The following is a 25,741-nucleotide window of genomic DNA, read 5'->3' on the forward strand; positions in this document are numbered from 1 at the left end:
TTGTGTCTAATGCAGTGACCTGCCTTATTTTATTTTTACAAGATGCAGACACATTTTTATAAAATTCTAAAACAAAAAAAACTTGAATTCAATTGAGATATTCTGCACTGGAGGGTTTTTTTTCTTCTTGTTTTAAGAACATTATGTTTTTTGGGACATAATTATAGATAAAACGACAGAGGCTCTAGTGATTTTCTGGAGTCTTTCTTCGTCACTGACGTCCTGCAGTGAAACCTGGAGGCTTACATGTCATGAGATGATTTCAAAAAGGGGAAAGATGGAGCCTGAACCAGTGCAGTGCCAGGACAGTGTCAGAGCACTGAAGTTAAGAGTTTTGGATCCAGGGAATTCAACTTCATCATCCAGCAGGATGAAGCATCCACAGTGGCTCCAAAACTTCGGATTTCAAATGTTCAACTGCCACTTTTACAAGCAGAAAAATAAGCCAGTTGGCTGCCTGCTGAAGCAGCAGGTTGACCCAAAAAAGCTCCCCAGACTCAGTTTGAGCTTACAAATATTTTGTATCTACAGCCTGGTGGCTGTCTCCTTGTGATAAGGCAGTCAGAGAGGACAAACCTTCAAAACCTTCAGGTGCCTCGGACTGTCCAGAGTTTTTGAGCCTCTCTCCAACCACAGCAACAGATTAAGAACAAAAACTAAATTTAAAAGCAGAAAAAAAGCAGGAATAGCGATAAAAATAAAAAAAATGGTACTTGGATTTATTTTGTTAGTGATTCCTTTTCACATCTCAGGGAGGGAGGGAGGACGTGAGATGGTCCAGACCACAGTGCAGAACCAGCAGGTCCATCCAGACGGTTTCCTGGTCGGGGACAGGTTGCCCTGGAGGGCGGGGTCAGATGATGGGTTTGCTGCGGTCGACGGTTTCGGACTTCTTCAGTTTGTTCTTAGAGAAGGCCTGGATGGAGCTCAGCAAGGCGGTGCGACCTCCTCCCGCTCCGCCAGAGGAGGACAGAGGAGGAGGAGGGGGACGGGAGGACGAGTCCAGCATAGCAGGGGGAAGAGGAGGGGGAGGGGGAGGAGTAGTCAGGGCTCCTGGATAAAATAAAAGAGAATGAAAGGAAAGAGAAAGCAGTGAGAAAACTACACCACTGGTTTCTACTGACATTCAGTTTGCCCAGGTGCTGGTTACACAAAGATAAACTGGTCTATGGATTCATGATGGTCTTAGTTTTACTTTGGAACTAGTTTAATGAGAGGTAAGGAGTCACATCCATGCTACTTTCACTGCAATTATTCACTTGAACACTTGCAGAGGGCGGAAAAATGTGTCCGTATCAAAACACTTAACCAAAAGAGGCACTCAACATCACGGTAACTTTGGCTGAAGATTTAAAATGGAAAGCTTGTTTTGTTTCTGTTCACTGTGAGTAGTTTATTACAGACTACAACACTAATATTTCTTATAAGGCACCCTTCCCAAGAAATGGTTTATTAATGGTTAATAGATCATTTACTAATAGGCCTAGATCAGTTATAAGCCATTAATAAGAACCACTGTTGGGTTATCAAAAATACCTCGTTGGTCAGTCACTTATAGTTGAGTCCTTCATGAAGTCATTCATAAAAGGTCATGGGTTTCTCTTTTTCTAATGAGCCAACAGCAAAAGTTATCTAGTCATCTGCAATTATAAATGTTAATAAGTTATTAATAAACGTGTTTCTGTCCTAATCCAAATGCACTGAAGCTCTTTTCAAGAAGGGAAGTGATGCAGTGATCTACTGGAAGTGTCTTCGTGGTGAATCGAAGAGCACGAAAGAGCCAAAAAGAAGTTAGGTGTGATGTGAGGATAAAGGGATTGTTTTGAACTTTAAAATGTCATGTTCTGGAGATAATGCTATCCTCAGGACGTGTAAGTCTGACTGAGCTTTACAGTTTGAAAACATCTTTTGTAATGAATGGCTTCTGACCGATTTATAAAGCATTAGTGAAATATGTATTACCGAAGCTATTACTTACAACCTATGAACCTTTAATAAAGGGTGACTTAATAAAAGTGCTACCACCAGTTTTATTAAAAAAAATTGTTCATTGTGTGTTCCATAGGTTTTCCAGATTTTCCAGAAAGAGTTTCTCTCTGTGAAACCAGCACCTGCAGATCAGTGTCCAGGCTGAACTCAATCCACCATCAGTTTCATCCCAACTTTCAGCTCAGGTAGGCCTACCTAACGCTTGATTTCCACAGGCAGCGTTTTTAAACTGTAACTCCGCTATTTCGGTCACGAGCAGCAGATTTCAAGCGGAGTTGTGTCACCACAACATGATGCCGACGGTGTACACGTTTTGCAGACAATGCGTTGTTGGGATGGGCAACTTTAGATCCTTTTTAGGGGGGGCTCAAGCTCAATTTCATGGCGCAGATTAGAACCCAAATTGCTGAAAACAAAAATTGCTGAATGTTAGAAAATTGTGTCAAATGGTCATTATTACTGTGACTTATAAAGTGTCAGGTTTAGTTCCATCATAGTGTCAAAAAACGTTAGCTGATGTTGTTGTTCAATAGCTAGCTCGGAGATAATCAGCTAATGAAATTGATTTAGCGGATCCTAGAATCGCCCCTGGTTGTTGGTGTTGATATACGGTTTTTTTTTTATCATCATTTTACATCTGGCCTAAAACTACTGTTTGGTATGTTTTCTACTCCAGTCACACACTTTGCTTAGTTTAGTTTAGTTCAAATAACGTTATATTACTAGCAACAAGCTAGTTGTCATTGCTACAAGGCTAACGTTACTACAATGCTACTACTACTAAAACAAATATATATAAAAACCCACCAGGAGTACTAACTGCCTAGACAACCTTTTGCCAAGCTAGCTGTTAACATCTCTGTAGTCATACAGAGACGTATCATAAAGTAGGCTATAGGAAAAATCACAATCTTTTAGTTTGCACGTATAGCATGTGTGTATACACGGGATAGAATAATGGAGGCACGTTGGCGAGTCTGCCCTCTCATTGGCTACCGCTCTGCAAAAGTTGACTCGGAGTCAACTTCGGGAGAGCAGGGAGAGCGGTGAACATCCGGGGACTTTTGCCGCCGTCAGCGGATTTCCCTCTACCGCTGTTCTCATAGGGAATCAATTGAATCGTCCCGCTCTGCCGTTAATTCAGCTGCCTGTGGAAACCCAGCGAAACAGTTTTTGTTACTATGGACACATGTTGCTCAGTAACAAAAAAGCCTTATTTAAGAATGAACCTAAAGATGGTACATTCTCTCTCAAATGTGCCATTTTGCGTCCCAAACTGAATAAAACCCAGGGATTACAGGGAGAGAAGAGAGAAGCGAAACAATGGAGAGGGCTAACATGTAGGTGAAGCAGAGGCCAAAAGCTGCGACTTGAGTTCACAGACTCCACCTTCTGGGGAATTATCTGCAACGTAATGAAAGAACATCTGTCAGTCTGACAGATGGTAACCACACCTGGAGAAACCCGTCACTGCAGGAGACAAGTAGCATGTTTGAAGAGGATATTTTTTGGCCTAATGACCAGTTTTGGGCTGTGGTGAACAGTGAAAAGATAAGAAATTTGATTTGAATAGTTGAACAATTGCAGACCCACTAATGCCTGCAGAGGTGACTGATTATCTCCAGGATGGCTGTGGAACAAACTGACTTTCATTACATTTAGCAGCCACAGTGACCTTTAGTTCTGTAATATTTTAGATGACTCCTCAGTCCTGTCCATAGTCACACTTTCAGTGAGACCTCTGTGATCAGATGTGTCAGATCGGAGCCCAGCTGTGTCCACATTTCACAATTAATGTGAATAACTGCGAAATCTATGCTAAACTCTGTGATCACAGGCTGGTAGAATTTCTACAGATTAATAGAGGCTGTGTCCAAAGTACGCACCAGCATGAAGTTTTCAAAATTTAAACTTAAAGTCTCTGCAAGTTCATCCCTTCATAGAAATGATAAAGAAGCAGTTGCAGACTGGAAGGAAGGAAACCAATCTAAAAACAAATGGTCTAGGGACACAGAATCACTTCTAGAAGTCATGCCGAAAGTTCAACTCTGACTAAAACACTCCAACCTCAGATTAGGACTGAGAGTTATTGATGAAGCATAGTAAGAAATAGAAAATGCAGAATAGCAGCCATCTTTATGTGTACGCTTCTTTTGTGTATAGGCAAATAAGTTAAACAGTTACGGAAGTTGTATTATGCAAAACTAGAATGCCAAAATAAACGCATAGCGTTTCCAATAAGCCATTTGCAAAGTAGAATGTAAGAATACACATGCAACCCAGTCACGCACCGAAGAAAATCTATGAATAGTTTAAAAGGAGTAGGACAGTTGGCTCTCAGCTGTGTGACATATCCTTGTGAGTCCTATCTAATCACACATCCTGCATGTTGCAGCATTACACACAGTGATTGGTTGGAGAACATAAAATCGCTTCCACTGTCAACTATACACCTTGTTGATGTACAGTGGTATTTCTGTACCCGGTCTCGGGAAATACACCATCTGCTGGTGACTCCTAGGTTTGACACGTCTGGAACTCTTAAATATCAGCGGATCTACGTATATCCTTCTTGGTTAAGCAAGTTGATGAAATGTTTTTGCTCCTAGTCCTAAAAGTAGGACAAAAAATAGGAACAAATTGTGTCGCTCTGAGAATTTTTGACCAGTCAGGACAGATTTCCTACTCTGAGAGGCTTGATAAATACAGGCCGAGATCTCCTAAATGATCAACAGTGATGTAAGTTATACAGAATTTGTAATTGATGTGTTAAAAATTAAAAACCTACCAGTGTAAAGAAAGAAAATTAGTGCAAAAAAGTTTCAAGATGTTTGTGGACAAAGTATAGCGTGTTAGCCTGGTTGACACCAGACCCTTCTCAGTTGTAACTAAGAGTGGGTCTGGGCAAGCTTCATTCACAGCGCATTTCCAAAGGGGTGTCACCAACGGATGCCGCTCAAATGCCTCTGGGCGCAATTAGATAGTCCTTCAACCAATCAGACCAACAATCTGGGTGACGTGGCAGCGACAGCGGCATCAATGGGTTGCTGGTGAAGCGGTGCCCGTCATGTTGAATGTAAACAAAAAGCTGCTCGCCGTCGCCGCGCTATCGTCATCGTGTAAAGCCTGCCTCAACGGTTGTGGTTGGTGCCTCGATTTGGAAAAATTGGAAATGGGCTTGAATGGGCTCTTGGCAAGACTGACTTGCCGAGCAAATCTCAAATTTTGGGAAGTTCGTCAGGGTTTTCCCAGGCTAATAGAGTATTGCAGGGATGACGTATTTTTGTAGGCCAATGCGGATGTTAGCATCATTCTGCTGGTTCCCTCGGCAAAAAGCCAATGAGATTGTTTTATTGGATTTTGAATTGTTGCTCTGTGGCAAACAAAAGTTTATGATAATCTTTACAAATAAACACCACTTTTATGATTTTAGCAGCGTAAATGCAATCTTCATAAGTAAAAGGCTAACGTCGTCAGGCTGTAAACGAACTACACCACGGTCGCACCACCACTAGCTTCCAACTGATTTTGTGTGTTCAGTGTAATGAACGTTTGTAGTCTCATTTAGCCACTTGTTAGCAACCGCACAGACCCATACAAGCTTTGATATTCACGAGTGGGGTATTTACGGACGTATTTTATGTCGTAGAACAAAACATGAAAATCTGTAGAGCAGCTTTTTAGGGAGGAAAAACCTTGTTGACATTCAACAGCAACTGTAATAGCATAATATAGGAGCTATATATATATATATATATATATATATATATATATATATATAGTAGATTACGCTTCTGACCAAAAAACAAAATGTTCAAAGATCTGACACAGACACACAGAGATAGAGACAGAAACAGACAGACAGACATGCTGGAACTGACAAGATCACAATCTCCAATGAGAACATCAGGTCGGAATCAGGGACAAGTTGGACTGTCTGTGAGGTTTGGAGACCATTGCAGATTGTGAGGTTTTTATAAAGATGTGGAACCCCCTGTTCCAGGCAAGCAGTGACTCGATGCTTCACTTCAGATCTCTTCAGCCCTTTTACTGCTGACTGTCTACTTTCACTCTAGTTACTTTTAAGAAGCAATGTTGGGCATCATCTTCTGAATATGTCACTTTCAGCTTGAGTTGGTTGAATGAGGAAGAAGAACAGTGTCTCCAGCACTGAAGGTTTATTTTTTTAAACTGTATAATGTCCTACAATGTACCTTGTAATCAAAAAAATCTAAGAGTTTTGTATCAGGATTGTATGTTTACATCATGCGTTTAGGTAAAAAAAAATCAATATCAGTATTAAAGTCTATTCTTTCATTACTTGAGATCATGAGCATGAGGCAGATGTCTGTGACCGGGAGCTTGCTGGGAAGCCAGAGTGTACGACAGCTTTAAAAACCACCAGTGACCTTCATCATCATCATCATCATCATCGACATTAGAAATCTTTTACTTTACCCAACGACACGGTCAAAATGGAGCATGCTCTATGGTGGAGACAGCACAAGAAGAAGAGAGAGAGGGAGATGACAGTTATCTGTTCAGTGGACCAATCAGCATTTACACCAGGACAAAGTGATTATCACCAGGAGAAAGAAGAGAGGAGAGGAGGAGGAGGTGGAGGAGAAGAGGAAAAAAGAAGAGGAGACACTAATGCCAGGGTAGGAAACCGATGCCACATTCGGTTCAACATGTTGTGAAAGTCTGGTGATTTTCTGCATTTTTCTTATTGTCAATAAATCCCATTGAAAAGACCAAAACCAACAAAGAATTGAGTATTCTAACATGTATTAGTCTATATCCTTTATGTTCCACTTCCGGGATTGCTCCGGTGCCGTCGAAAATTCCAACAGATGTCCCTCTTTTCAGCCCGGATGTCCGTTACCTTCCGTTTGGTTTGTGTTGGCATTCTAAACTCCGGTGGATTTCTGAGGACTATGGTTAACTGCTCCTCAGATCTCTGCAGGGTAAATCCAGACAGCTAGCTAGACTAGCTGTCCAATCTGAGTTTTCTCTCGCACGACTAAAACAACTTTTAACCTTACACATGTTCCACCAAAACAAGTTCCCTCCCTTGGCTATTTTGCAGCGGCTCCGTGCGGAGCTCAGCACCGCCCCAGAGCGATTGTGATTGGTTTAAAGAAATCTCACTATAGCACCAAATGTGGGTTGATCTGCTGCGGAAATTAGTCCCCAACAAACGCACTGTCCTCCTGTTTGAATAACGTTTTCCAAAAATTATAGTGACCAGCTGTTTTAGGAAATTACTGAGCCTTTTTAAATATGAAACTATATTTTGTATTTGTGAGCTGTTTGATAGATTTACAGGGACAGACTAACACATTGTTGGTTTGGGTCTTTTTGTGGGAGTTGTCGTCAATAAGAAAACCAGACTTATGCTTTTTAAAATAAAATAAAACATCAGTGTTTCCCATCCTGTGTCCAGCTAGCTAGAGACACAACCAAGTGGTGAATAAGACACACTACTATAGCAGATACCGATACCTGCCTGACCACCAGGTCATCACAGGACGAGAGAGGAGGTGAACAGACAGACAGAGACGAACATAAAGGTCAAGTCAAATGATTAGTCTTCATAATCACACATGCACATTTCAGATGAAAATTGAGGGAAGAATTTTTTAGAGTCAATGATAAAGATGCTGTTGTTGATCTGATCAGCGTGCTGAGACCGCACACCACAGGCCCTGCAGGTTCTCACCACAAGAGGGTGCTGCACAGTCTGTCCAATACTTTCCCAAACAGAGAGACAGACAGACAGACAGACAGACAGACAGACAGACAGACAGACAGAGAGAGGGGAACACAGACAGACAGACACAGACAGACAGATAGATAGAGGGGAAGACAGACAGACAGAGGGGAAGACAGACGGACAGATGGGAGGACGGACAGACAGACAGACAGATGGGAGGACACATAGACAGACAGATGGGAGGACAGACTGACAGACAGACAGACAAACAAACAGAAAGACAGACAGGCCTACCTGTAGTGGATGGAGGGGTGGGGGAGGAGGGGCAAGTCGGAGGGGAACTGGCTCCAGAACCTGAAGACAGATAGAGACTTTCTTAATAAAAAATAAAACGGTTGACTCATACTGTAGATAGATACATGGCTAACTAACCATCTCACTGACCAACTAGGTGTCTAACTACCTGACATGCCACAAAACTAGCTAGCTAACCAAAAACAAACTATTTCCTTGATCAACACACTACCTACCCGGCTAATAAGCTAACTTCTTAAGGTTATTGTTAGACTTGTTTTGCTATGCTGTAAATGCTGCCAGACTAACCACTAAACACTAACTACTCACCTAACCAAAACAATACCTACCAGGCTAACTAACCAATTAATTAGCTTTAGCTTTAGCACTCAGGGTTAGCCCAAGACTTTTTTTTTATCGTTTGTACGGACAAAAGACTAGCTAACTGGCTAACTAACTGACTGACAAGGTGGAGTATTTGTTGAGGGTAGTAAGAGCAGTGACCTACCAGAGTTATTGTTGTTTCTGACAGTGACGTCTTCTTCATTTTCATAAGCTGACTGTCTGGACTTCTGCAAAGACAAAAACGCAACATGATTTTGAATTTCACTGTTCACGTTACTTCACTAATAAGCACCATTTTGCTTTTACAAACCGTACTAATTCGTGTGTATGCACTAGCCTTTGTTCCACTAACCTCAAACAGTCAAGTGCATTAAATGCTTGCGTTTCATTCTTTCTAAAACAGTTGAAATATGTTCCTCTGGGTTTCTGAACAAAGACCAAACAATGACAATATATCCCACGAGCCTTAGCCACAGAGGTAAATCAAAAATAAACTTTAATAGTAAAGTTTGTTGATGTTAATTGCTGTTTATGTTCAGATGTCATGAGGTTTCTTTGTATGGTTGTGTGTGGGAGACTCGGTTGCCTACCTTCCTCGCCAGAATCTTCCTCCTCTTCCTCTCCTCTTCTGAGCCGTGGTGAGACTGAGCTCTTGTTAGCCTCCTGTGCTGGTGGAGCTTCAATCAAACATACATATACAACATTATTTACCTTTCAAACAGAAAACTTTCAAACAAGCTACGAGCTGCCGACCTTTTCATAAAACCTGCACTGAAAAGTGCGAGCGCCACTGCTAAAGCGCAGAATCAAGACGCTCTCACCATACTTCATCTTTTTATAACGGCATGGTGAAATAATCCAAGCACCAGAGAAGAAGCACGGCTGCAGTGAGTGCAACGACAGTGACAGAGACCAATGACAGCATCCAGTGGCCATTACAGAAAGAGCAGCTCAAAATAATTCCACATTGATGTCAGCACTGAGTTTATGTGTTTGCAACATGAAAAGGTTGTGGGAATTTACACTACCGGTCAAAAGTTTGGGGTCACTTAGAAATTTCCATTCCACTCAAACAGAATACCAGCTGATCTGAGTGGGTGGCTGATCTTTAATGCAATATCTACATTGACCATTATCAGCAACCATTCATCCAATGTTCCAAAAGCACATTCTGTTTACTAATCTGATATCATTTTAAAAGGCCAACTGAGAAAACATTGGAGAACCCTTTTGCAATTATGTAAGCACATAATGTAATCTGAAAACTGCTGCCCTGCCTAAAAAAAACAATGCAACTGATCTCAGCTGGTATTCTGTCAATTTCTAAATGACCCCAAACTTTTGACCGGTAGTGTATGTTGCAAGGTTTTCCCAGTCTTTTATGTCACAAGAGCCAGCAAAAATTCCTCTCTGCAGCAAATACTGTGTTTACCTTGTACAAGGTCACTGATTGAAAATAAAGATTTGGAGCAAATTGTTGACGGAGCCTTGAAGAAGTCACATGACCTCCCAAATATCTCCAGTGGAGCGGCTCAGTGCTATAAATCAAAGATGTTTAATGGGTGTAGTGACCTACCACTCTCTGCTCCTCCTGCAGCCTCTTCTCCAGACTCTCCTTTGCAGACTTCAGCGCCTCTTTTAGCCTGCTGGGAACCTGGAGGAGTGGATGGGGATTCAGGGATTTGCTATTTTTCCTTCCTCTTTTTTTGTTTTGTTCCCAGAGTTAACATTCTGTAGGAACCTTGTGCACGCATGGACAAACTCTGAGAAGCATTATCAAACTGAGCCTCTCACCTTGATCTGGAGTTTTTCTGAGTGTTGGAGCTGGACGTCACTAAACAGACTGCAAAACACAAACAGTGACTCATCAGCTGATCAACAAAAAGCTGATGTTCTGGTTCCTGCGTGTGTCCTATTTTAAATTCCAGACGTTGGTTTGTTGTATTAAAGCCAAGGTAATCGTTTGTCATATAGATAAAACCTGGCAACTGTCTTTATGATACTGCCATTTTTTACTAAACCACTAACAGTAGTGTAAAAAAAATTAAGTGCAGTCACTTCCTAAACATACAATCAATTGATACGGGTCCCAGTCTATAGTGTTCCAGGCAACACAATTTCCTCGAATACGGAAAGTATAATTTGAGCTTTTGTTTGGCCACAATGAAAAGGAAAGGGTGTATTTTCAGATTTTGGCGGCTTATTGTGGATGTGGTCTTCAAATCAAGCTGCCGGAGTACACAGGCAACATAGCGAAATAATGTGTGTGCATACAGACTGTATGTGTGTGTCACTGCTCACTGAAAACAACAGGAGAGAGGCTAAAACTCTGAACTCACGGTGTCTTGATGAGCTCCAACACAGTTGGCATCCCGCTCTTACAGGCTTCTGAGGACAGAATGGACTGCAGCACTGATGCTGAACACACACACACACACACACACACACACACACACACACACACACACACACACACACACACACACACACACACACACACACACACACACACACACACACACACACACACACACACACACACACACACACACACACAAGAGCACATTGGGAATATTACAGAAACTTTGGGACAAATGTAAACTTGATGTTTCAGGTCCAGATGTCAGAATGTCTGGAGGTAGAAAAGACACGTGACAGCATCTGTATGTGTCCATGTTAATCTGTGTGTGTGTGTGTGTGTGTGTGTGTGTGTGTGTGTGTGTGTGTGTGTGTATAAATATACTGACCCACAGCGGTGTAGGGGACATCGGCGTATTGATCGACCGGGACACTGTCCGGCGGTCGGCCGTACGTCATCTCGTACAGTAAATGTCCAAAGCAGAAGATGTCGATGCTCTCTGTGGTCTGCAGATACACAAACATACACAGAGTATTTGGATAAACTAACTCAGGTTTATGGATCATAAACTTTCAAATAACAAAAGTATGTTAGTACATTTACAGGATCACTTGGCAATGTCGATTTGTAAGATGTTGTTTACAGCAACACAGGCCAAAAATATATTTTTCTACGATTTTTCTCTCAGCTTTTAAGACATCACTTTATTATCACGTCCATTCATCCAGCCAATAAAAGCATATACTATGTGCTAATTTAAAAAAAAAAAAGTATTCTAATATAGTTATTTAAGATAACATATACAAAGAGAGCATACAATGAATTTAAACTTAATTAAAAAACAGATAGCACACTTACAAATCTTTTCTTATACTTTGAAGAAAAACATTTTTTGTGAAGTTTTCTAAAAACACAAATCAGCCTATGTTATCCATTTTCAGTATTTACATACGTTAATCTTCCTGAGCTGGGTGAAGGCGGGTCGCAGTGCCGAAGGAACTCCCAGCATGCCGTTCTCTACGTCCATTAGTCGACACACGCCGTCATCCACAATTATGTTGGACGCATGCAGGTGACCATAAAATAATCCGCCATCATGAAGGAGCTTCAGGCCCTACACAGACACACACACAGACACAGACACACCTCAGTAACAATTTACACTGCGTTTTATTTCTCTGCATGTGTTTTCTGTGTGTGTTTTCTGTGTGTATCTAAATACCTCCAGGATCTGACGGCCGTACAGTTTGATGTGCTGCAGTTCGAGACCCTGACTCTTCTTCGGGTTACAGTACTTCTTCAGGTAACTCTCTCTGGGCTTCACCTGGAGGAGCGAGTCAAGAACAGTAGTTGGATGTGACTAAGTGCATTTACAAGTACAGTACCTAAGTACAATTTTGAGTTACTTGTACTTGAGTATTTCCATTTTATGCTTCTTACCACTTCACTTTCGGGGCAAATATTGTACTTTCCACTCCATTAAAATCATTTGACAACATAAGTCACTAGTTAATGTTAACTACTAAGCAGTGCATAGAGTAAATGAAACGAGTCCTACCTTTACCAGCTGCAACATGAAAGTGATGAACACAATAATGCATCATTCAAGTAAAATCAAGTGATAGAATATATATTTGGTACTTTAAGTAATATTTTCATACTTGTACTTAAAGCTGTGGTAGGAACTTTATTTTTGGCGCCATTAGGCAAAAATTCCATAATCATTTTTCCTGCGTCACACTAGAGCTGGGCGATATGGAAAAAATCTAATATCACGACATTGTTGACCAAATAACTCGATATCGATATTGCGGCAATATTGTAGGGTTGACAATTGGTGCTTCCAAAAATTATTTACACAATGAGATTTTTGATAAATAATCATCATTAATGTGTATATAATAACTAAAGTGGGTAAAGGCAAATAATAGAAAAGCTAGAACAGTCTGGTAAATTCAAAAAATTACATCACTTTACTGTATTCCAGCCATTAAAACCAGGGACAGATAATACTAGTGTCATATCACGATATTACGATATCCAAAATCTCAGACGATATCTAGTCTCATATCACGATATCAGTATAATATCAGAATATCGATATATTGCCCAGCCCTACGTCACACACACTTTTTACCTTACAGATGTGGTCTCTCAGAGAGCCTTTCTCAGTGAACGGCCGGATGAGCAGAGCTGAAGACTCGCTGGTGCTGGAGAACAACAGCGGACAGAGATATGGAGTCTGGAGGAAGAGGAGGAGGAGGAAGATTATTTACAGTCCATAATTAGAAACAAATGTACCTCTGTTTTGCTAGGTGTCTGTCTGAATTCTATTCAAATTTGCATTGAAATTAAAAAATTTGAGAGGAGATTTAAATATGTGATTAAACGGTTGACCACACCAAACTATCTGAGTTCCACTAGACTCAAAGGCTGAGATGACAGTTATGCAAATAATCTGCTTCAGTTATGCTTCAGCAGTTCATTTGGGTTACTATTTGCAGCATGACTTGATTTGGCTAATGTCTCATTTGGTAATGTGGGATAATTAACTGTATATACGTACAACTACCAGAATGACCATCAAAAATGAATGAATTTTTTTCATTACAGAAAATGGCAAGGCAAAACAAATTTAGTTTGAGCAATAGCTGCGTTTAAAGCAGGTGGTGAAGTTGAAAGCTAGGTGGTGAGAATATCCACGATATTCTCACCACCTAGCTTTCAGTTGACATAGCTTGCTTTAGCTTTAGCGGTCACTGTGCAGTAGAAGTGTTAATGGCGAGTTCAACAGTCCACAGCTAACCAAAGTAGAGTGCTGTTACTACAGTTTGGCTCCTTTTTGTTGTAACTGCAAATTTTAACATGCGGTTTTCACCAAATACGTAGTTACTGTGCAGTAACTGTAGTAGTTGTTACGTACAGAGAGGCTGGTTAGGAGCTTCATGGCTGACTGCAGGTCTTTGTCGGACAGGAACTTATCAGGACCCAGGTCCACCTACAAGACACAGACACACAGACACACATTTGTCTTCAGGTCTGAAAAACCTGACTTGCACAAATGTAATTCAAGTTCATGTACTTTTCCTTCAATAAATCAGGTTTAATCCTTGTTTGCATTTCAAGGCTCTGAAGGAATTCCTCTAAGTCTGCTCTCAGTTCAACAAGCAACGAAACTAAGAAAACAACAACAGTCCCTTCAGTCAGCTGAACAGAAATCGGAGTGAAGTTCCAATCAGACTGTTTACTGACTTTATTTCTCCATTCACGTCTGTAGCTTCTGACTGGACAATACTTCCACATCAGCTAATTACATTTGATTGAATTTAAATCAACCTGAAATTGAATCTGTTCTGGACTGTGAGAGATCACTCAGCATGGGATAAGTTCCTGGAAACGACTGAATGCTGTCAGAGAGAAGTGAACGAGGGAAACTTTTCGTCTTTCCAAGTGTCTCTTTCCAAAGAGAAGGGATTTAGAACCACCGAGTAAAACTTTTCCATGTGTTGTTGTTTTCTGAACTTAGTCACTGCTTCATACAACTCCTTCCTACTGAAATGTGTCGCAGATTTATATTTGCAAAATGTTATTTTATGTTTATTGTTATTTTATTGCATTTGAAGAAACTAAAAAGTAACCATATACTATAATAATGTACATGCACAACGTGCATGTTTGAAACTTTGTATAGAATTTGATCTTAACTCACTATTTAAAAGACCCAGAATAAAAAGCCTGATGCTGCACACTTGTATTACATTTAGGGGTTAATATACTGTATGTGCTGAGAGAACTGCACTCCTCAAGGTATTTTTATCTGATCACTAAAAAAATGATGCCACTAAGCAGAACTTATGTACTCACCCAGCTCAGCAGATACATCTCCTTGGGCTGCTCTTTATTTTTGATTAAAAAGTATTTCTTCCTGATCCTCCAGCCTGAAAAACAGACAGAATGTCACTTCATTTATAACAATAAGAATTAAACGTCAGAGAATGTAACATTTATTTAAATATACTGCATTATTTTAAAGCAGCACTATGAACCTCTCGAGGGAAGAGGAACACGTTCTTCCTCTTCCAAGTAACGTTAATAAAGCACTAAAAATGCACCATTGCTAAATTCAGTACATTCAGGGAGTTTGCAGCTACAGCCTGACTTGGTCTGATATGACCTGTAGTTATAAGAGCTCACTTTATGACTTTTGTGTGCTGTGGTTACATTAATATTGTAGCTAAATTGTAACTAGTTAAAACTAAGGTTGTTGAAAGTAGTGATACTTGGATACATTTTCAATACCAAGCTTTTAAAATGATACGATATCTGTTAACTATACATTTGATAGTATCAACAATCCTAAAGCTATAAAAAAAAAAAAAAATATCAGCACAATGCAAGTGGACAAGAGTTAAGCTACCTGTCATTCTGTTATTCAAGAAGCAAGCTGTTAGCCATGCCCGGGGGTGGAAGTAACAAACTACATTCACTATTGTTACTGTGTGTTGTGTTTCTTGTACTTTTGAGTATTTTCAAAAATCAAATCCCATTTCAAGTTGCATACGTACAGTTCTCATGTTATCAATTTTCCATCAGGTTCAGAGTCTTACCGATGTCTTTGAGAGGCTCCAGGACCTCCCACTTCAGGTCCGACCTGAAGAACATGGAGACCTGCTGCAGGGCGATCTCTGAGACACAGACAGACAGACAGAACACTTTAATAAGCGTATAAAGCAAACTTTTTCCTTTCTTTTTTAGAAAAAAAAGACAAAGATTCATTCACTGTTTTCGCCTATTGACATCCATGTTGACTGGGCATTTATGTCCATATAAACCCACCAAAATCCTCAAAACATAATATCATGTTCATATACATACAGCTAGCATGGTCAAAATGTTATGTGTCCCCAGAAATGTTCAAATAGAAACATAATAAACTATTTTCTATTCATAATTACCTCCTTTTATTTATAATTAGGCCTGCCGCTGCCCAGGAGGTAATGTTTTCGATTCTGTTTGTCTGTTTGTGTGTTAGTTAGTTAGTTTGTTTTTTCAGCTGGATTACGAAAAGACTACTGGTATGATTCTCATGAAACCTGGTGGAAGGGTTGAGCATGGGCCAAAGAAGAACCCATTACATTTTGGAGGGGAGCCGAACCAAAGGGCGGATACACAAACTATTTTTTAACTTTCATTAACATTGCGAGATAGGGCATTTGTGCTGCATTCATTTGGTATCGGAATAATTGGAAAAAATGAGTTTTCGACATAAAAAAAAAAAATAAATCACACTGCAATAACATCATGAGATAGGGCATGCCTTAGCGGAGGTCGGTGCTCTCCGAGTGCCCTTCTAGTTTATTTATGGATCTACTGAAACCCAGTTGATTAATTAAGAAATACCCTTATGGAAGCAAATAAGAGACATAAGTCTTTGAGCGAGCCTGCATGCAATCAAACCCACTTCTGGGGCACGTTCAATCTCAAAACAGTGTGCAACGTTTTTCTACGGTTTCCTGGTTGAATGACATGTTTCCTCAGAATGGTGTGAAACCGGGCTTTGAGTTATGTTTTCTCTCGTTTGGTGGGTGTGTCTGTAAACTCGTGGTAATAAAAAAAGGCAGAGCGCTTGCGCACACAACAGGGTGTTCAACGACCCCCCGTTTCAGTTTAAAAAAACGTGTAGCTACGTTTTGTCGGGGCTAAACGTAGCCCTGGGGCCTGTTTCAGGAAGGAGGTTTAACAAACTCTGAGTCTAACCCTGATGTCTGAGTTGATTTACTCTGAGGTGGGAAACTGAGTTTTCGGTTCCAGAACAGCTGATTTGAGTTGGTTCAATCAACTCAGAGTAGGTTCACGTGCGTGCACCACCACAATAAAAAGGCAGTACGAATGGAGCCATGATCCTACGATTCACCATGGCAACAACCACAAACAAACGGGTCAGCGGAAATACTCATGCGCACATACGGCGAGTTTGAACATGTATTTCGTTAAAAAAGCAATCACAGCAGCTGCTGCAGAAGAGAGAGAATTTGCGTGGGAGAAAATTGCTACTAGAGTAAATGCGCATATTCCAATATAGTGTATTAATATCATATTTAATCATAAGTATATTACTGGTGAAATGGTATTGAACCTACAATCTATTTTATTTAGGTGCAATACTGCGGGCGAAAAAGTCCTAGGCCTACTAATCCCATTCTGAGGCTGCAGCACCATCATTAACAGAATTATAATTCATAATCTTTTATTTCAAAGGGTTTACATCATTATAACATTACATCATGTTGTGTCAGAGGGAGGAGACTGAGAGAAACTCAAGGTTTATTGAAGAAAACCTGCTCCCGACCAGGTTAGGTTCACAGACTCAGTTACCATAGTAACTGACTCTGAGGTTAAGTTACCTCTCTTTCTGAAACGGAAAACTCAGAGTTTCCCTCATCTCAGGGTTAACAAACTCAGAGTTTTCACTAAACCTGATTTCTGAAACGGACCCCTGGATCACATGACTCACAGACCGGGCTCTGATAGGCCAGAAGTCGGTTTGATTGCATGCAGGCTCGATTGCCTGTGCTGCTATCCTACGTAGCCCGGATGTTACCATGTGAATATTCAACTTGAATTGTTCAATCTAAATTTGACCAATCAAATTTTAGCAACCTGAATCTATTTTCGGAAATTCTGAAAGTTGATTTTGTTGTATCCGAATTTGTGACCACTGGAAAATTGAAATTGAAATTCAGATTTTTAAAATGTAAAATCAATAATTTTCATAGTTTAATTTCAAAGAGGTGAATTCAGAACAAAGACATTCAGTGGTTTTCAAAGTAAAATATTTCAATATTAAGTACTCAGTGGCTGTTAAAGTTGAAAGACTTATGTCTCTTATTATTTTAAAAAGTCTGGGTGGTTTAGGTGGAAATACAGCTGTTGAGGGAACACACCTGTGTAGTTGGCAGAGTAGTTGTTGGGGTCCAGAAACTTCTTGACAGTCAGGGAGCATGAAAGCAAGGGATGCTGGGTAATTGAGTCCAGAAAGGCCTGCAGTCCTCTCTGTCTCTCTGCTATGAACTCCCTGTCCATGTTTCCAATTAACTTCTTTGGAGGAAGAGGGAGACTGATGCCACAAACCTGGAGAGAGAGAAAGATGTAGAGAGAACTGTTCACACTTTTATTTACGGTTGGTTTTAATCACCATTGACTACATTTTCCCTTTATCCACAGTTGTCCTTTTCTGTATTTAAAAAGAGGCAAACAGATAGACTCAAAGCAGGTTTCCGATAGCTCTGCTTCATGTTGACTGAGGATCAGGGGCTGGCGGGAGGTCGGGGTCAGTGCGAGACCCCAAAAAAAAGGAAATGAGCAGGGGAAACCTCAGCAGAAAAACTGCTAACTTCCTGTTATCCAGTGATGATTTGACCTGAACATAAGTCAAGTCACAACCAGGACAATCGGATATACAAAGTCAGATCCGCTCCACTCTGGTACAATGCAGTTCCATAGCTTATAGATTTGCTAAAGATCAATATTAGACTGTCCTGAACTGATTCTAGAGACCCACCTTTTTGGTATATGATCCTTTTAACTAAAGCACACAGCAAAAAAAAAAAAGCACAAAGCAGAAATGCCCTATTAAATTTAAGTGAAAACATTGTAGACATGAGCTTTCTATAGCTTGAAACAAGCAAATGTGGCTGCCAGTGCAGTAAGTGATTTTCACTTGATAAGACATCTAGAACAGGTCAGGATGTCCAGCCACGACAAGATTAGTGAAAATAACATTAGTGCTATTCTTGTTTCTAAATAACAAAACTTCACACAGGCACTAATTCCTCCAGGTTGGGAGATGTGTGCTAACGATTAAGCCACTATGACAACTGACTCTATTTAAGATTGCACGGCAATCCCTCCAATAATTGTTGAGATATTTCAGTCTGCACAACTGTATATTTCATTCCAAAACTAATAGCTAACCAGCACACGGACGATGATCAAGACTCTCACAAGTCCAGCCAAGGCTTCTGGGAAAATCGATGACACAACAGCAAAGCATTGAGCATTAGGGCCGCACAAATGTATCCCGTTTTTAATCGCCAATAATCACATCGCAAAAGGCTGCAACATATCGCGATAGACACTCAAGAGATTTTTTTTTTGTGTTGAAAGGAAATATCAGCAGAAAGCTGCACTTCAAAATGTAACTGTCACTTTTTTTTTTTTTTAAGTGGTGCCTTTTTATATATTCAATTCAATGTTCAATTTGTTCAATAGAAGAAGGTTGGAAAGGATTTCCTTTCATTTGTTTGAAATTCAACAATCAGCACTTTCTTGTATTTTAGCAGAATACTGAAAGCTGCAGAAATGCAGAACTGACTACACTTTAATATCTGTTCATTTATCGCAACTAGTATCGTTATCGCAACGTTTAAACAACGGTATCGCATATTTTCCTCATATCATGCAGCCCTGTTGAGCATGTCGTAACGAACCGCCACTGAGGGTTCCCAAACAGGAAGGAGGTTGGCTAAGACGAAGCTGGTGTGTGTGGCAGTGGGTGTTTGTGTGTTTAAATGTGGACCAACGGACTTAACATTTGAAGTCTTTTTATGTTGTAGCCAACTATCTACGATCCACTTATACTTTACTGCTGCATTTTCCAAAGCAGATCACCATACATTTTAATGGTGCCTCCAAGTGAGTTGTGTCTATATAGAATACGACCAACAACCCACTATTGTAGCATTCGCAATGTTCTGACCACTCTTGACTTTAACTGATCTTTTTAACCCTTGTGTTGTCTTCCCATTGATGATGCAACTTTTTCTTTTTCTGGGTCAAAATTTCAAACTTTTTCGACACTTTTTCACGTGTTTTTAATCGATTTCTTATGCGTTTTATTTGATGCTTTTGTTTTTTTTCACCGACATTTTTGGAAGCTTTTTCCGACATTTGTCACTTTTTTCAACGTTCTTTTATAAAAAAAAAAATTCAAATGCTATAAAATTGAAGAAAACATCCAAATTCAATGAAAGTAGTGAACTGATCAATTATTTTACTTGTGAAGACCGTTGTATGGAACCTTTTTTTTTTTTTGCGACAATTTGGTTGAAAGAAACCCAAATTTGTGATATAGAAACTTTTTGAAAATAGGTCAAATTTGACCCGAGGACAACAGGAGGGTTAAACATGTCTGACCCCATGGACTCTAGTGTCATCTATACCAAAAACCCACTCTGTTATGATCAAACATTAAAGGGGGCTGTGAAAAGTAGGTTGTTTCTAGTAATGGGCGGACTAATTAATTTTCATAGAATTGGTTCCTTCAAGTTGATACATGCAAGTGGTGTCAAACCTTTTTGAATTTTAATACTTTTTTTTGGAAAATATGGCACCAGTTTCTCTGTGACACTCTGCTATAGTACATGCACGTTTGACCGCCAGTATGGCCTTTGCCACAAAACTTCTCTTCAATGAATTACATGTCATCATGTATAAGTTTACATTTATAAAGGATAGAATATAAGGCCTTTATTCGATAGGACAGCTCAGACATGAAAGGGGAAAGAGAGAGGGGGAATGACACGCAGCAAAGGGCCGCAGGTCAGACCCGAACCTGCGGCCGCTGCGGCGAGGACCAAGCCTCTGTACATGGGCCGCACGCTCTACCACCATAAAATATTAATTTGAATGCATTGATTAAGCATCCCACTTGTATGTAGGTAGGTAATGTAAGCTGAATATGATAATACAGAAATGTCACTGACATTTCCTCGTCATTCTTTTTGAGGGGCATGTAGAAGACGTCCCAGTTTGAGACAATGATTCCTGCACATTCATTGGTTGTCCCACTTCTGATGTTTTGAGTGACTGCAGTGGCGCTAGTAGTTTCATCCTTCAACAGCAGAACAGCAGCTTGAAGTCAGATTCCCAAAATGTCCATGACACACTTCTCTGCTGTGCATCCCTAAGATCAGTATATTTTAAAACATTTAATGTGTGACTGAAAGATTAAACTCACCATCAGGCTGCTGTTGAGAACATCAAAGTCACTGTAACGCCGAATCACCTGCAAAACAAACAATTCACCACCTTACTTGCCTATTCACCTGGCCTGGATAGTTTTATTGTTCATTATTTCTGCCAGAAAACTGAACAATGAATGGTATTTCAGAGTTGTCGTGTTCTCCGCCAGGTGAACTCTAATTGGGCGCCTGCCCGACACCTGAGATTACGATCAGTGCATTTACCTGCCAGCTGTTCTCTGAAGACACGCCCCTCTGGACTCTGACGATGTACTCCTGGGAGACGAGAGAGAACACAACCATCAAATCACTTTGCTGCTTTTTAAAATAAATCAAAATGTACCACAATAAGAAATGTAAAGTCTGCAATTTCATTCCAAATCCAAATTCAGCAAATATCTCCTCATGGTCCGCTAGCTGTCCATTCTGTGTGTGCGCTGATAAATAAATGTGGTGTTAATACACTGCCCTGGCTCACACTATTCTGTTTGTACAGGCACAGGACAGGGGAAAGGCCATGGATGTATAAAGAGAAAGGCAGTGGGAGTGAGAGGGATGGTAAATCTGGCACATGCCAACATTCAGAAGGAGCCCTGACAGGAGGGGTGTATTTCTTTGGGTATTGAGTTCAAATATCAACAATCTTTCCCTACGGACTCCACCTTTAAGTGGTACGATTACAAGATGAAGTCATACTTTTACGACAAAAAAGTATGATCGTTAGATCAAGATCATGATTTTGTGAGAAATAAAGTCAAAGTTTCAACAAGTCATAGCCAGAGGAAAGGCCCCAATGAAACATAATCAAACAGGTTTTACATTTAGGGCGTGTTCACTATCTGTTTCCTTTCTGAATAAGTGGTTTAGACAAGCTCAGTGTCACCGTGTTCGACAGATCTCTGCAGTGAAGCCGCTGAGTAAAATGCTTTCATAACCGACAAGAACGATGGACAGAAATATGAAAACAAAAACCACTGTGTAAACATGGAATTTTCCTTGAATCTAATCCTCTCAGTCCTATTAACGTCTAATTCCTGCTGACAGACTGGTTTGTGCTGTAATCTTGCATTAATTCATGTGAGCTGAGCAGCTTCCCAAACAGCCAGGCTGTAAACCACTTCCTGTCAACCTGCTGTAACTCAATACAATCTCTCATTGAGGATTTCTTTCATCAGCCTTTCTGCAAATTTCTATAAAGTTTTTCCCAGCGCAGCAGTTTGTACATATTATACGTCACTGTAACAACGTCACTTTTATTCACGATAAATTAATATTGAAAAGGTGCGGTACAAATAAATCTTCCTACTGTCCGTTCTCAAAGCTCTCCACTCGACCCGAGTCTGTCAAGCTGGTGATCTTTGACCTGCCACAGGCTTGGGCTTGTGGAAGCCTTTAAAAATAGAAATATCAAACAATAGGGATGCAGCAATACGCTGGATCGTTATCAGCATCAGTACTGACCTTATTAGGTAGATCATTTTCTTAGTCAATGTCATATAATTTAGGGTTTATGCTACATTCATTCGGTCAGGGCAAGCTGCAGACTCAGTTTTTAGTGTCACAGTAACCTCTGGCCTCAAGTTACTCAACATATTATACAGTAACTGATCTCAATGAACTCCACACAGTGAGCTATACAGATTTAAAGCTTGGGAAATAAGAGTACTGGTATCAGCAGATATGTTCAGTTGAACTATTGGAATCCCTATTTAAGTAACAATGAGATTAGATCTTTATTTGCCATCCATTCCTGGACAGACAGACACACAAGCACATTGGGAATATTACAGAAACTCTGGGACAAATGTATACTGTATCCCCCGGTTTTTGGACCCCATGAATATAGTAAAACAAGAAACACACACACACACACACACACACACACACACACACACACACGAGAAGGTCCTTTCATCCTAATTTCTTTTGTTCAAACCGAAGACGTACCACTTTCTCATTTCCTTTATTTATTTATTTTCAAAAAGGAGACTTTTTACACATACTTTCATTACAAGTTTCATATATAAAATAGCGTTTGTATCAATCAAAAAAACAAGTGTTTTCATTCCGGGTTATTGTAACTGAATAATAATAATAATAATAATAATAATAATAATAATAATAATATAAATAATAATAATAGTAATAGTAATAACAATAGTGTAGGGAAGCTTAAAACAGGCGTCAACTTTGTCCTGCCCAAGCACAGTGTTGTAGTATTTTTATTTAGAAGCCTGTCCTCAAAGTATTGCGTTTATTTTGGAGCTGCTTACATGTTGAGAAATTCGGGAAAGTCATCTGACAGATTCAGCATCAAGGAAATCTGAAATAATGATGTTCTGAATAACAGGAAAGTTGCTTCCCCCCCCCAGAGTGGACTAAACAAAAACAATAACTCTGTACAAATACTAGCAATATAGATACATGTGATGGGTTAGACTGTATATAAAGAGGTTAATAATAGGCTACAGAGATATAATTATCCATCAGTATTCTCTCCAATGAGGTTATGATTAATGGTTACAACACCAACAACGGTAGGATGTCTGACATTTGCATGCTAAGCTAACTGGCTAGCTCAGCTGATCCCAGTCGGACTGTCAACAACAAACCCACCGCAGATAAGTCCATTATCGGACAAACGACGGTTTTATGATACCTATATCTTGTCGCTGACAGTCATACTGTTTAAACTTCGTTACTTACTGCAAACACGAGTTCAAAGTACACATTTCATTGCAAAGCAACGCTGAACGGCTTAACCCAACACCGTTGCGTTCTAATGTTTGCCACGCCAAACACCGTTAGAAATCCGACTGTTTATTGTTTCCGTGAATTTTAGCAGACGCGAATTAACTGTAACAAGACATTTAAACTTATACACACACAAAAACACTCTCTCTTCGATTCGGAAAAGATAACATACAGAAAACAGCATTTGTTTATGTAAATCTCAACACTTCTAACCGGCTCATGGGCTACAATGTTAGTAGAAAGCTGTCAATGGGAACTAGTTTTTTTCCTACAGGTATTTGGTGGATGGGGTGCGTGCATTATGTGGATTCAAAATTACAAACGGCCACATATACGGTTTTAGATAGCGTATTCGTTTGTCGGGACGAATTAATACAACTTTTAAATGAAATTCGCTTTCAAGTGCCATAGATAACGACGGTTCTCGGGGTTTACAGGCATAGTTTCGCCTACTGGCCCTTTAGTCAGTCAGTGTCAATGCTCTATTTCAAATCCCATTATATCAGCAGTTTGTTTTGCTGTGTGTAGTAGAGCTTCCAGGAAATTGCTTAATCAGTGACAGCACTACAGAGCCAGAGTCAGCTGCCTGCCTGCCTGTCCGATATTGTAGTTACGGTGCAACTCCGATGCTTAAAATGATACTGTCAACTGACTCACGGGAGTGATAGTAATATTTTCACATCTATATTGACTTTAGTATTGAGATGTCCTTTGTGGTTAGTATAACAATTTACAGGAAAGGAGAACAAATTATAGCTTCTACATCTGTGTCCGATAATGGAACTGGTGACGCAGCGATTGACTCAAACGCCCCCTTTAAAACTTGGCTATATTTGAAAACGCACCAGCTGCGAGACATCGGTCCGCCCGTAGTGAACATAACATAAAGGTTGAAACCGTAAGCACGCAGATTGTTGACGGATAACAGTCGTTTATTTCCAGTAAACACTCACCGTGTGGGACTGCAGGTTCTGGCTGGCTTCGATCACCGCCGTCAGGGGCACGGTGTCATCCAACAGCAGCCTGCCGGGGGCCGGCTTCTCCAGGAAAGACATCCCGGGAGGATCAACGGTGAAAGTCTGATGTTAGCGTCCGTCTGTCACTGACTGAAGCCGCCGGGGAGCACACTTGGGCAGAGCCCCGCTGATCAGAGGAGGAATACCAACAGCCCGGGAGAAGCAGCAGACTAGTAGCTGGTACCTTAGCTTTCGTAACCAGGAAGAAGCGCTGTTTCCGATCGAACGTCAACAGGCTGCTTTGTCGTCATAATTAGAGGCTGGGAAACCACGTCATGTCGCGTCAGTGCCACCTGCTGGTCTAGAACAGGAACCGTTCTGTCACTTCAGTATTGACTCTCTCTCTCCATTATGGATTTTGGAGATGTTTTTTGTTGTTGAAATAAACAATTTTAAGCAGACAGAGTTGAGCTGTGCTTTGGAAAACATCAATAATATGCTCATTGTTCTGCAGCTTTACACTGTAAATGTTGACACTTTTCCCACGACAGATGAGTTCAGGACCATCCAAAAGAGTCCACATACTGACTAACAGCACTTCAAGTAGAAGAAATAAGGAGACAAAAAAAGTCATCAGTGAAATCACCTGTTTAGGTGATCGGTTGGACTGAAGACCAGCAGACTGTTTGCCTAGGGCTGGGCGGTGTGGAAGAAAAAAGTTCTCTTAGGTCTAATTCTGTAGCTGGTTCAGATATGTTTCATTCAATGCATAGTGGAGACAGAAGTTCACAACAAGCTGTAGGATTCTCTCTCTGACCAGAAGCATATACTGACTTACAGGAAACAGGCTAAACAAAAAGCTGTAGGCTGGGCTAAGCTATTAGTCTCTGAGAAGACACTCAACTCAAGTTTGCCTGAGTGGATTTGCATAAGCTCAATACACTTCTGTTCCACAAAGCATCACTTGCTTTGATTTAGTTTTTAGATAAGGTGCGTCTTTCTCTCCGAGCCAGCCTGGGCTCTCATCACAAACAAAAGGCCTCACACATAGAGATCAAAGTAAATGCTCCCTCGCAACACTAAGCTAGAAAAGGCAGACACTTAATTAAATCAGTATACATTAAGAAATTCGTTTGGATTAAAGTAAAATCCTTTCAGCACAGCAAATGTCCTTCAGAAAAGCAGGGACTTGATCAGTGAGCAGAAAAGACAATACTAGGATAAGATCTAACTATTACTATTAGTTAATACATTTTTTTTCCTACAGCGGTAAATCTTTGTCTCTACTTTTGACAAAAGTAGAGAC

At 40.3% G+C, this 25,741-nt stretch overlaps 1 protein-coding gene across 2 annotated transcripts; it reads right to left on the reverse strand.

Annotated features, from left to right (window-relative positions):
- On the reverse strand, positions 1 to 24,841 carry pxk (PX domain containing serine/threonine kinase). Of its 2 annotated transcripts, XM_031296778.2 has the most exons (19): positions 24,433 to 24,841; positions 20,951 to 21,001; positions 20,722 to 20,769; positions 17,648 to 17,834; positions 15,311 to 15,388; positions 14,568 to 14,641; positions 13,627 to 13,701; positions 12,841 to 12,945; positions 11,926 to 12,027; positions 11,656 to 11,817; positions 11,092 to 11,209; positions 10,684 to 10,762; positions 10,139 to 10,187; positions 9,921 to 9,998; positions 8,935 to 9,021; positions 8,508 to 8,571; positions 8,000 to 8,059; positions 6,448 to 6,476; positions 837 to 1,053 (listed from the first exon to the last, which is right to left on the reverse strand). In XM_031296778.2, exons 1-18 carry the CDS (start codon positions 24,532 to 24,534, stop codon positions 6,460 to 6,462), a joined length of 1,536 nt encoding a protein of 511 aa, XP_031152638.1. In that variant the 5' UTR covers positions 24,535 to 24,841; the 3' UTR covers positions 837 to 1,053; positions 6,448 to 6,459. The 2 variants fall into 2 exon arrangements, with proteins under 2 accessions (XP_031152636.1, XP_031152638.1); XM_031296776.2 differs by lacking the exon at positions 6,448 to 6,476 and having other exon boundaries at positions 1 to 1,053.
- Positions 24,842 to 25,741: the final 900 nt, after the last annotated feature.

This window comes from Sander lucioperca, chromosome 16 (genome assembly GCF_008315115.2).
Source record: "Sander lucioperca isolate FBNREF2018 chromosome 16, SLUC_FBN_1.2, whole genome shotgun sequence".
NCBI classification, from domain to species: Eukaryota; Metazoa; Chordata; class Actinopteri; order Perciformes; family Percidae; genus Sander; species Sander lucioperca.